We start from the raw sequence: 12,526 nt of genomic DNA, 5'->3' as shown, positions 1-12,526 counted from the left end.
TCTGACGTGAATACGCATTTTTCTCCCTTCGCCAACAGTCACAAATGTTCGCGGCTTAGTGGGATATTTTAATGGAGTAAAAACTATGTTTTTTTCTGTTTTTTTTAACAAAAATCTCAAGTGAGAGTGTAAAAAGTATGTTTCAGTAAAACGGCTGCGACAAGTCCAATTCATCCAAAAAGTTACTTCAGTAGTTTTAACAGGACAAATGTATGTTACGGACCACCTCTGTTTATATGTGACAACTGCATATACTACTGCTATCCTCTATGCAGGGGTGTTGGAGATAACTGCCGTGTTACCAAGTCACGCCGGCAGGTATACTTGCTCAGCTCGTAATACAGCTGGAGTGGCTCACAAACACATCTCACTTACGGTGCAAGGTGGGTAGTCATTTGTTCGCTTCAAGGCTCTGGCACAACATCATGTATTTGATTAAAAACGCATATCACGTAAGCAAGTTGAAACATAATCTCACTTTACCTTGATCCGATAGAGTCCCCAGAAATCAGGCCAATGGCAGAGGAAGTACAAGTAGTGTTAAATCACGGGACCGTCCTACCCTGTGAGGTACAAGGATTTCCTAGACCGTCCATTACCTGGCAAAGAGAGGGTGTTCCCATCGCAGCGGGTAACAGCAGCACATCATGGATCTTAAGAAAGGATAAACGACATATTTCTTCCAAAAATGCTTTTACTTGGTTTACAGGTCACAGGCTGGCTGTGCTCTCCAATGGCGCCCTCAAGTTTGCTCGTGTTACTCTTGGTGATGCAGGGCTGTACCAATGCCTGGCAAAAAATGAAGCCGGTGTGGCTGTGGGAAGGACCAAACTTGTGCTGCAAGGTAGTGTACTTTTGCTTTCGGAAATCAAAGGGGACATGCTTCCCGCTTGTATTCGAATTGCGTGACGTGATAAGAGCATGTGTTCTTATCACTGTGTGTCCTCAGTTCCACCAGTGCTGAGTGTGCCCCGTGTGGAATACACTGCCGTGTTGGGCCAACCAGTCAGTCTGGAGTGTGCGGCAGATGGTCAGCCGCAACCGGAAGTTACTTGGCACAAAGAAAGGAGGCCTATAATTGACAGTGCTCATATTCATTTACATGCAAATGGAACATTGGCGATCACTTCTACCCAGCGCAGTGATGCGGGGACATACACATGTACCGCCAAGAATCTGGCTGGCAGAACCAGTCACGATATCAGACTGCTTATTCAAAGTGAGTCAAGGCTCTTGGTTTGTCTTTGTGAAAATACACTGCACTGTATTTGTTGATTAAAATCAGTTGAAATGATCTAAGTTTCGCCAAGCATCGAGATTTTTGCACGGACCGTAAAGAAAATGCTGGGGTTCAAATATATGGCAAGAGAGGAATTCAAAACCTCCTCTGCATTAATGAGCTGAGATGTAAGAATGTTTTTGCTATTGTAACACTAAAACCTACACAGCCATTCTGGTTTTGAAAGGAATTATGCCTCGTCAGTAGCTTTGATGCGATCAGATAAAAGGGTGGATCGCTGGGAATGACAGGGTTCCTACCTATGGAAACTCAAAGTTACAGTATCTTTTCGTTGTGTTTCAGTTCCCCCAATGATTCTTCCTGGGCAAACAGAGATGTCGGTCATTCAAGGATTTCAGGCCTTGTTACCTTGTGCTGCTCAGGGTTCACCAGACCCCAAAGTATCATGGGAAAAGGATGGTGAAATTTTGCTCAACATTCCGGGCAAATTTACCATCCTGAGATCCGGAGAGCTGATTATCGAGAGGGCTGAGGTGAGGAGTAGAACATTGACAGATTCCGTGTCAGCCCAGTCTTGGCTCTATGAATGACTCTCATTTGCGTTTACTTACATAGTCAGGAGATGCTGGAATGTTCACATGTGTAGCCACCAACTTCCCGCTTGTATTCGAATTGCGTGACGTGATAAGAGCATGTGTTCTTATCACTGTGTGTCCTCAGTTCCACCAGTGCTGAGTGTGCCCCGTGTGGAATACACTGCCGTGTTGGGCCAACCAGTCAGTCTGGAGTGTGCGGCAGATGGTCAGCCGCAACCGGAAGTTACTTGGCACAAAGAAAGGAGGCCTATAATTGACAGTGCTCATATTCATTTACATGCAAATGGAACATTGGCGATCACTTCTACCCAGCGCAGTGATGCGGGGACATACACATGTACCGCCAAGAATCTGGCTGGCAGAACCAGTCACGATATCAGACTGCTTATTCAAAGTGAGTCAAGGCTCTTGGTTTGTCTTTGTGAAAATACACTGCACTGTATTTGTTGATTAAAATCAGTTGAAATGATCTAAGTTTCGCCAAGCATCGAGATTTTTGCACGGACCGTAAAGAAAATGCTGGGGTTCAAATATATGGCAAGAGAGGAATTCAAAACCTCCTCTGCATTAATGAGCTGAGATGTAAGAATGTTTTTGCTATTGTAACACTAAAACCTACACAGCCATTCTGGTTTTGAAAGGAATTATGCCTCGTCAGTAGCTTTGATGCGATCAGATAAAAGGGTGGATCGCTGGGAATGACAGGGTTCCTACCTATGGAAACTCAAAGTTACAGTATCTTTTCGTTGTGTTTCAGTTCCCCCAATGATTCTTCCTGGGCAAACAGAGATGTCGGTCATTCAAGGATTTCAGGCCTTGTTACCTTGTGCTGCTCAGGGTTCACCAGACCCCAAAGTATCATGGGAAAAGGATGGTGAAATTTTGCTCAACATTCCGGGCAAATTTACCATCCTGAGATCCGGAGAGCTGATTATCGAGAGGGCTGAGGTGAGGAGTAGAACATTGACAGATTCCGTGTCAGCCCAGTCTTGGCTCTATGAATGACTCTCATTTGCGTTTACTTACATAGTCAGGAGATGCTGGAATGTTCACATGTGTAGCCACCAATGCAGCAGGCTCCACAAGACAGGAGATTCATCTGTCCGTCAACATGCGGCCTGCCTTTAAAGAGCTACCAGGTGATGTAACCTTGAACAAAGGACAGCATCTGGCCTTGTCCTGCCACGCTCAGGGAACCCCTGCTCCTGTCATCTCCTGGACTATCAACAACAAACCTTACGCAGGTATCATTTACTTTGAATGGTGTTGCTGAGCTCCCAGTACTAGCAAAATACACATTTTTCATAGTGTTCAAATGTACAATTTTTTTTTGACCGGAGCCTGGATTTTGACTATTTAACTTGTTAATTCATGAATTTTGATTCACCACATTTTCTAGGTGCCACTGTAGACGAAGCAGGCAGGAACACCATCATCATCGACAATATTACTATGAGTGATGCTGGCACATATGTGTGTATCGCAGAAAACAGCGTGGGCTCCATCCGAGCGCTTTCCTTTGTTCGCATCAGAGGTAAACTCTGACTGATTAGCGGAATCTCTCACTGAACAGACAATTATCTCTGTATACTGTGTGCGTTTTTTAGAGCCTCCCGTGCTGAAGGGTGAAGCCCACATGTCTCAAACCGTCATTCAAGGTGGCTCCGCTGTGCTCGACTGTCCGGTCCATGGAGATCCCAACCCCGTCCTCCGCTGGCTCCGAAATGGAAAACCCTTGCGCCACTCTGTCCGCATGCAGACACTTCACAATGGATCATTGATCATTTACAGCATCACTGTAAATACAAAGTTCACACATTTTATCCCTTGCTTATTAGTCAAGTTTGAATTGTAAAGTTTGCGAGCGTAGACTTCGAGACATTTTATTTTTTTCTGAAAGCAAACGCATTCATCCAATTCAGGCTTCCCCTGTGTCGCTGACTGGCAGTGCCCTGCTTCCAACACAATCTGATTGGAGGCACTGCAGATAGAAACTAACAGCATTATCAACAGAAGGAGGAGGTCAACAGAGAACTGGATGTTCTCAGACTCTGGCCTGCCTTGCTTAGCCTCTAACATCGTTATGTCCCTCACTGCTGCCATAATTGCATCGCCTGCAGCTGAGATACTCACAGGCAGATGACAGTTCTTCCCACAGTGCTTCTTTCAATGTATGATATTCTTCGACTTGGCCCTACAATATCTTGCTAAGTCACATCAACTCTCAACGAGTCAACAGTGTATCATGTTATTTCCTGATTCATATATTGATGTTATTTCATACCTTACATCATACCAAAGCTTTTTGCTTTTGAGGCTATGGAGGGGTCCTCCTGTTTAGTAATGTTGGCATACCTGTGATTATGGATGGTTGTTTATCAATATGTACCGTGGGACTGATTTATAATCTGGTCAGAGTTTATACCGTCTCTCAGCCTGTCATCTGGTGTAGGATCAAGTGCAGCCATGTTTCCCGACGGAAAAAACATTCTAGATGTACGGTTGTGTTAAATTAATGACTTAGTTTGGTCCTGGTTTGTTTTTATGAGAGAAAGATTATTCATAACAGTGCCAATCATTTTAATCAATACATATCTGTCATTTGACTTGACAGGCTGCAGATGAAGGGGATTATGAATGTGTGGCTGAGAGTGAAGCGGGGTCAGCTGAACGGACCATTACTCTCCATGTTCAAAGTGAGTTTTCACTTGTTTATAATTCAACCGTGTTTAAGTAACCCTCGTGCCATGCACTTGGACCTGTCACACAGCCTATATTCCCTGTCAAAGTACACACAGTAACTCCTTTCCATCAGCCATCACACACTATTTTACTGAAACTGTCCGTTTCTATTCATTGGTCATTTATGGGTGGGGAGGTTGTTGCATCACCAATGTTATCTTGGTTGTGACTGCATTTTCTTCAAATATCTGCTAATGGCCACAATTATTTTCCTCTGTGTCTTAGTTAATGGAGGCTATTCCAACTGGCAGGACTGGGGTCCTTGTAGTAGCATCTGTGGTCAAGGCTCCCAAGAGCGCAGTCGACTTTGCAACAACCCGGAACCAGCTAATGGTGGACGAACATGCATCGGGCCCAGTATTGACTCCAGGACATGTCATGCCGGCCTTTGTCCAGGTTTAAGTAAAATCCTACAGTATATTTATTTATCTTCTGTCTGTCCGGTAGGTATATAATTAAAAATTCAGGCCAAAAAAAAAAAAAACCATTCTCTAAATGGATGCATATAATCTGTGTGCAATGGAGTAGATAAACACATTGGTTCAGGGATTTTTTTTTTTAATCCCATTGCTTTCAATATATTTGCATAATATTTTTAACAGCCATATATAGTATGTACATCTTTTCAACAATCTAATATTGCATCAGGAAGGCATAATAGAAGTCACGTTGCATCTTACCCTGTTTCATGCAAATGAGCCGGTACTCACTAAGTGCCCCTCTACTACGATTGCATTACCATGTCACCCGTGGTCGGAGCTATTTCGAGCTCCTAATTAGTTTCTTTTTTTCCTCACCCAACCATCCATGATGACGGCAAACGCATGAATTGTATTTCCACACATTGCATTTCATCAGCAAGCTGCCAAATTGCACATATAGACACCAATTAGCGTGCGAATCTGTGCACATGGTGTATACAGTGGACACAGTGTCAGGTTCCACTATTCTTCTTCTCATTATCCAAGCATAGTTATCCGCCTTGTATTATGATGCATCTGTAATGTATTTTTTTTTCTGATGAAAGGTGAAGCCCCTCGTAAGACCAGAGGCAGCCTAATAGGCATGGTCAACGAAAGGGAGTTCGGTGTGTCCTTCCTCGAGGCCAACATCACAGATAATGAAGAGGAAGGCAGCAGCTCTTTGCAGGCCCGTCTTGACAACATTCCGCCAAGTCTGGGTTAGTAGCACACAGAACGATGAAAGGAGTGGTTTTCAGTATTATAGTATACAGCCATGGCACCAGTAGGGACATCATTTTTGGCTTGCTTCATCGTGGTGCTCCTAGTACAGTGCAGTGTAGATTTCACTCTTGCTATAATCCAATTTATTGATGTTCATATGGTAGGGCCCTTGCTGCGGGTGCTGGTATCTGTTTTTGCACCTATCTACTGGACCACTGTGCTTCAGAACGGGCCCACGAGGAATGGTTACTCCTTCACACACGGCCAGTTCAGGCAGGAGTCTCAGCTGGAATTTGACACAGGTTTGCAGTTGATTGTACTTATTCACCCCCCCCCAACCACCAACACCTTCCCTCCCATCCCACCACCATCCCACCAACATCAGGAATGACTGTCGCAGTGCTGACAGTCTTGCTTTTAATGACTTCTACGTCATTTTATATACAAAAGAACCACAAGATGGCGGTACTGACTCGTGTCTTTGAAGGCCACAGTCTCCCAACTGGAAGTGTAAAATATTGTTTGGGATTCCTTCAACCAGGGGAGGTCCTTCGTCTCACCCATGTTGCCAGAGGACTGGATTCCGAGGGAGTTTTACTGCTTGACATTGTAATCAATGGATATGTACCTCCATCATTGACAACCTCACATCTGAGCCTCCAGGTGTGTTCACAACTCTCCTTATTATCAGCAGTGTTCTCAATTTCTAAAATGGAATTGTATATCCTGTAGGAGTTTGATGAGTCCTACGTGCAGACAGGCCAAGGGCAGATGTACTCCTGGTCGTCACAGAACCACCAGAGGGGAGGGAGGCCCATGGTGTTGCGGTGCAATCACACCATTATTTACGAGGGCGAGGAAAATCGTCAGGGCCCTCTGCTCCAGCTGTTGAAGGTTTCTGGAATGAATAGTGTCTACAATATGCTTACTCTTACACTGGACTTCCACTTCACTGCCAGCCTTCTTATACCAGGTCAGAGGAAATTATTTAGGGAATGTCAAATAAATAAATAAATAAATTTGGGGAACCAAACATTTCCCGCTAAATGGTTCTGCTTGCAGATGGATATGAAGAAAGTTGCCCTAAAGGCTTTGTCCTCGACACAACCTCATACTGTGCTGGTAGGTGGCCTCCGCCTCATGTATGGTTCGTCGATTTTTAACTTTAAATGTATGTGATTGTGCCACTTTATTATCGTAATTCAGTTTGTGGTTATGACTAGATGAAGATGAATGTGCCCTTCAGTCTCCCTGCTCTCACTCATGTAACAACATCATGGGAGGATTTTCCTGTGTCTGCCCTTCTGGCTTTACCATCTCCACCGAGACCAACGAATGCCAAGGTCAAACAAGCACACATGATATTCTTTAGTTAACAGTTCACTGACTGCATTGGCGGGTTGTAATTTGTATTAAGCTGTGAAAATTGCTCCCCGAATTCATCACGTGGACCCAACAGATATCGACGAGTGTGCCCAGAGCTTCCACATGTGCCACTACAACCAACAGTGCGTCAACACAGTGGGCACTTACCGCTGCCAAGCCAAGTGTGGAGCAGGGTTTAAGCCCAGCAGTTCAGGACACAGCTGTGAAGGCAAGTCGCCTTTTATCCTTGTTCACTATTTCATCCATACATTCATTAGATGGATAAAAAAAAGGGTGAGACCAGATGAATCCTGAAATGGTTGTCAGCCAATCGATAGATAGGTAGATATTATTCATCCCTAAGGGTAATTCACATATGTGTGATTACGAACCGTAGTCACTGAATTAAACCTATGGCAATTACACAGCAGACTGATGAATCCGGCCGGATGCCTAATTTTGTGTTTTAGATGTAGACGAGTGCCGAGAGTCAACTCTATCACCGTGCCAACATCAGTGTCTCAACACTTTGGGCTCCTACCGCTGCATCTGCCACCCCGGGTACCAGCTGTCAGGACACCAATGCATCGGTCAGCCATTTCAACACTAAATCGGCAACGGATACTAATGTTTCATTTGAATGATGGAGTAATTTAATTCTTTTAACAGACATCAATGAGTGCATGAGGAATGTGTGCCCAGCTCACCAGCAATGCCAGAACACTGACGGAGGTTACCAGTGTTTCGACAGCTGTCCTGCTGGCATGACCAAAGCAGAGAGTGGAGTGTGCCTGGGTTAGTGTCTGTTCTTTCTCACTTCATTCATTTTCGAGAATTTCCACAGCAATTCCAGTTTTCTACTCTACAGAGGTTAGATTATGTAAGATTATAGTTGAAGGTTTCCAGGAAATTTTAGAAGCACATTTTTCTCAAGTGGGTAAAGGTGGGGATGAGCCTGTTGGCACTGCATTTTACATTGTGTAACAGAGTCCCATTTCACAGGAAATCTGACGCATTGCTTCGAGGCAGCATGAAGCCATTGGTTTACCTCCATAATGTCAGCAAGAGCTTTCCTCAATGCTATAATTTGTTGCGCGGATTCCACATTAAGATCCTCAACAGGAGTATGAATAGACTAAATATAAAGCCACATTTCAAACAAGTGGTACAATTTAGTTCAGGTCGCCACGTTACATTTGGAATCGTAAACCGTGATCTGGCTTGTGTTTACACCACAGGAGGGCGTAACACACGGAACTAAAAATTAATGCAGCACTGCACTGGGTTGTATCTTGTCATGTTTTTTTTTTAACAGTAAAATGACATTTTAAACATAAGCAGCCCTCTTCTTCTTCTCCCTTGGTTGAACTGAACTGTCAAAATTCTGTTAGTGTGTCTCGGCCCTCTGGTAGGTACTTTTATTCTGTGGGGACCAAATACAGGTGGTGGTCAGTTGCTCTGGAACTTTGGTAAAATCTCCAAAATCTGCAAACGACACCCATCCATCCATTTTCCGATCCGCTTATCCTCACAATGGTCACGGGGGGTGCTGTATCCTATTCCAGCCGTCTTCGGGCAGTAGGCGGGGGGCACCCTGAACCGGTTGCCAGCCAATCGCAGGGCACACAGAGACAAACAACCATCCGCGCTCACACTCACACCTTGGGACAATTTAGAGTGTTCAATCAGCCTGCCATGCATGTTTTTGGAATGAGGGAGGAAACCGGAGTACCCGGAGAAAACCCACGCAGGCCCAGGGAGAACATGCAAACTCCACACAGGGAGGCTGGAGCTGGAATCGAACCCGGTACCTCTACACTGTGAGGTCAACTCGCTAACCACTGGACCACCAGGCCGCCTTCTGCAAACGACACCCAACACAATTTGTACTTCTAGCCGGGTGTTTTAACCCCCTCACTTGTCGTGTTTTTGAAAACTTGATGACCCTTTTCTCTCTTGTTTTTCAGATATTGACGAGTGTCAGGATGGAAGTCACATGTGTCGCTACTCTCAGATCTGTCAGAACACGATTGGTGGATATGGGTGTCTCTGTCCCAGAGGGTACCGATCTCAAGGAATTGGTCTGCCATGTCTGGGTAGGACATTGCTTCATCTCTTGCAGATTAGACACAAATATGAGTATAATTGTATTATTGACTCTGTTGTATACATGCAGATGTCGATGAATGCCAGCAGACACCAAGTCCATGCGCCTTTCAGTGCCGCAATGTGCCTGGCAGCTTCAGGTGCCTGTGTCCACCTGGAACTGTGCTGCTTGGGGATGGACGCTCGTGTGCAGGGCTGGAGAGAGGACAGTTCTTCACGAATGGAACCAGAGTCAGAGCGAGACTTCGGCCGCAGCTTGTGTCATCCCTCGGCAGGCCGATTTTGTCTCGTTCTCACGGGGTATCTCGTATTACCAGGCAGAGTTGCCCTGTAGGGTACACCAGCAGAGACGGCAAATGTGTTGGTAAGCTTCCATCGAAGGCTGCCGGTGCCCTTAGTTTGATGACAGTGCTCAGCCAGTGCAGCGAGGACTACCAATCACATCATCTTGTCCAAAACAGGTCTTGATCTGACAATATCTTCCAGAAATATGCTAACTAGGGTTGAGTGCCAAAATGTTTTTTGTCTACAATGTGATAAAAGTCGAGTCAAAGTACAAAGAAGCTGGCTTGATACCGTCATTGATATTCTTTCAGCACAGCACAGCGTTCCCCAACCTTTTTTGCGCCATGGACCGGTTTCAAGTGAAGACATTTCGATCGACAGGCATAAAAACTAATAAAAGGAAATGTCTTGCTTTGAGTCCCAATTTTTGGTAGAACCACACACTTGTAGCATCCATGTCGCTACTAGGCCTGTCACGAGGATCAATATATCAGCTTATTGCTCAATGAATAATGAAGTATATCGACATGATAGTATTTTTAGGGACTCCATAAATGGTCATTTACATGCGTGTTTGTTGACACACGTCATCAACACTGAGTCACGCTGGTTTGTTCCTTCTCAGGTCAGTCCACTCGCTCGCCGCGGTGCGAGGTGGCACGCACACGCACATGAACACACAAGGGCTGGAATGGCTTTTGAAAACTGTTTAAACGGTTCAGTTTGATTGTTGTTATCACCATTCGAAAGAGCATCCAAAAATAGAAAAACCAACAGTAAATATACAAGCTTCGTTCGACATGCTCATACTTTATCACTACAATGTGTTGTCATTTGTGTAGATGTGGATGAATGTCTGCTGAGGAAGCCATGCCAACATGATTGTCAAAACACCATTGGCAGTTTCCGGTGTCTATGTCCTCCAGGGTACCAGCTGCTACCCAATGGGAGGAACTGTAAAGGTACCAGAAAATCAGTTTGTGATTACGTATCTTTCATCTCTTCCGTAATTAGTAACTAGTGCTTTCTACTGTCTTTGTTATTCATTTATTTTTTTTTATTGTTGTATATATGATATTGCATTGGTTGTTTTAAAGTGCTCTATAAATACAGTTGAGTTGATTTGAGTAATTACAACAAGTGAACTTTCTTCTCCACTCTAGACACTGACGAGTGCCTAGAGCAAGGCATTAAATGTGGCTACAATCAGATGTGTTTTAACACCAGAGGAGGATACCAGTGCCTGGACACTCCATGTCCTGCATCCTACCAGCGTGGAAGAAGCCCAGGGTAAGTCCAACAAAAACTGACATGATTGATTGATTGAGAGAGAGGGAGAGAGAAAGAGAGCGAGAGAGAGAGAGATAATTGAGACGTGATTGTAAAACCATTAAAATGCCTCGACATGTCCCTCGTCTCATCTTTAAAAGGACATGCTACAAGCCGTGCTCTCTGGACTGTGCCACAGGAGGCTCTCCTCTGCTCCTGCAGTACAAACTCCTCACGCTTCCCTCTGGCATACCTGCCAATCACAACGTAGTGCGGCTGTCCGCTTTCTCAGAGTCCGGCATCCTCCAAGAGCGCACATCTTTTATCATGCTAGAGCAAGAGTCCGAAACGGGTCTGATGGGACAGGCATTTGACATCAGGGATGAAGCAGGCCGCGGGACGATCTACACAATGCGGCTTCTTGACAGGCCGGAACTAGTGCGGCTCAAAGTGCAGGCCACCACCATTTCGCAGCAGGGCCGTGTGACCTACCGGAGCATTTTCATCATCTACATTTCCATCTCAGCATTTCCCTACTGAGCATCTGCTGCTTCACAAGTGACTAGCCCCTAAAAGGCCTCTAGATACTTTTAAAACAAAGGCAATACCCCAGAAACCTTAGCCTCGGGTGCATTATGCCCTTCCACAGACACCTCAACATACAGTATATGACTAAGTGAACACAGTCAGTCAGACAAGATTCACAATTGTATCCTTATCTGTGACTGATAAATCCTGTAGATACTGAGAAATTTAGGACTGAAACACAAACTTAATATTGTCATGGTCGATATGCCTGACCAGAGAAAATTGAATCTGTCCTTAGCCCTAAAAATGGAAAGTGCAATGCATCAGTTGTTTTAGCAATAATATCAAAAAGTACCAAGCTTAGCTCTTCTGGCAGTGATTCAAGGTCTGGTGGTACTGTTTCTAGTAAAGTCTCAATAGGACAAATAAATGAAACTGCGTATGTAGCTTGATCTGTTTAAAATAATTCACCATTAATGACAATAGACAACATTTACATTAGTAATTGCCTATTCTGCAATCTTTAAAAAAGTCTGACTCTTGAGCCACTTGTTTTAAGTGACAAACCAGAAGAGGCGAGTGTAACAATGTGTAATCGTGTTGCACTTACGCAGCTTTTTTTTTTTTTTGTACTCTGCATTTTTTGAATGTACATATGTGTTTAAAAGTGCCTTTCTGAATGTATTTGAGTGACCTTTATTGAGGCTGTGACTCACCTGGTGCTACAAAGAAAACCATTTTTACAGGTATTGACTGCATTTACGGGTTGATTGGTGCAGCTGTAAGTGGCATGTCGTCCTTCCTTACATGACATTATAAACAATGTTGAAAAAAAGGTTATTTGCAACACGTTTGCCTGTGAAAAAAAATGAATAACGTGTTGACCCTTCTCAAGCTGGGTTAACACACTTTTCGCTGTAAATTGTATGTAAGTTGAGTTTTTGCAGAAATAAAAACAGACATTTTTTACGGTTGTTCTAATTGTCATTAGTAAAAAGCACATCAACAGCACTATACACATGTTTTAGGGCTTCTTTATTTTAACAATGAGATTTGCATTCATAAAATGACCTTTCGACCTTTCTAACTAGACACTATAACTATGAACAGATACATACTTGGCCAAACATCTGTTTCGAAGACAAAAAGTCAATGTGGAAAAATGCCTTTCGTCTTGAGTAAATAATGTGTTTGTTCAAGATGAAGTGCTG

The 12,526-nt window shown here is 44.1% G+C and overlaps 1 protein-coding gene across 3 annotated transcripts in view; it reads left to right on the top strand.

Annotated features, from left to right (window-relative positions):
- The window catches only part of hmcn2 (hemicentin 2), a 51,667-nt gene extending 39,383 nt beyond the window's left edge, over positions 1-12,284 (top strand). The window contains exons 58-81 of one of the 3 annotated variants that reach the window (XM_019862763.1): positions 276-383; positions 497-631; positions 710-844; positions 950-1,219; positions 1,583-1,773; positions 2,867-3,080; positions 3,236-3,370; positions 3,444-3,634; positions 4,451-4,532; positions 4,804-4,974; positions 5,606-5,758; positions 5,927-6,064; positions 6,304-6,425; positions 6,495-6,735; positions 6,825-6,884; positions 6,986-7,105; positions 7,222-7,356; positions 7,598-7,717; positions 7,797-7,922; positions 9,095-9,223; positions 9,304-9,597; positions 10,361-10,480; positions 10,682-10,808; positions 10,949-12,284. In XM_019862763.1, coding sequence (XP_019718322.1) covers positions 276-383; positions 497-631; positions 710-844; positions 950-1,219; positions 1,583-1,773; positions 2,867-3,080; positions 3,236-3,370; positions 3,444-3,634; positions 4,451-4,532; positions 4,804-4,974; positions 5,606-5,758; positions 5,927-6,064; positions 6,304-6,425; positions 6,495-6,735; positions 6,825-6,884; positions 6,986-7,105; positions 7,222-7,356; positions 7,598-7,717; positions 7,797-7,922; positions 9,095-9,223; positions 9,304-9,597; positions 10,361-10,480; positions 10,682-10,808; positions 10,949-11,327 — 3,896 coding nt within the window. In that variant the 3' untranslated portion in view covers positions 11,328-12,284. Of the gene's footprint in view, positions 1-275; positions 384-496; positions 845-949; positions 1,220-1,582; positions 1,774-2,866; positions 3,081-3,235; positions 3,371-3,443; positions 3,635-4,450; positions 4,533-4,803; positions 4,975-5,605; positions 5,759-5,926; positions 6,065-6,303; positions 6,426-6,494; positions 6,736-6,824; positions 6,885-6,985; positions 7,106-7,221; positions 7,357-7,597; positions 7,718-7,796; positions 7,923-9,094; positions 9,224-9,303; positions 9,598-10,360; positions 10,481-10,681; positions 10,809-10,948 lie in introns of all 3 variants that reach the window. The other 2 variants (XM_019862762.1, XM_019862764.1) reach the window with 2 other exon arrangements.
- The last annotated feature ends 242 nt before the right edge of the window (positions 12,285-12,526 follow it).

This window comes from Hippocampus comes, unplaced genomic scaffold (assembly GCF_001891065.2).
Source record: "Hippocampus comes isolate QL1 unplaced genomic scaffold, H_comes_QL1_v1.1 scaffold147, whole genome shotgun sequence".
Lineage (NCBI taxonomy): Eukaryota > Metazoa > Chordata > Actinopteri > Syngnathiformes > Syngnathidae > Hippocampus > Hippocampus comes.
Note: the sequence above shows the minus strand (reverse complement) of the source record. Positions and strands in the feature narration are given on the sequence as shown.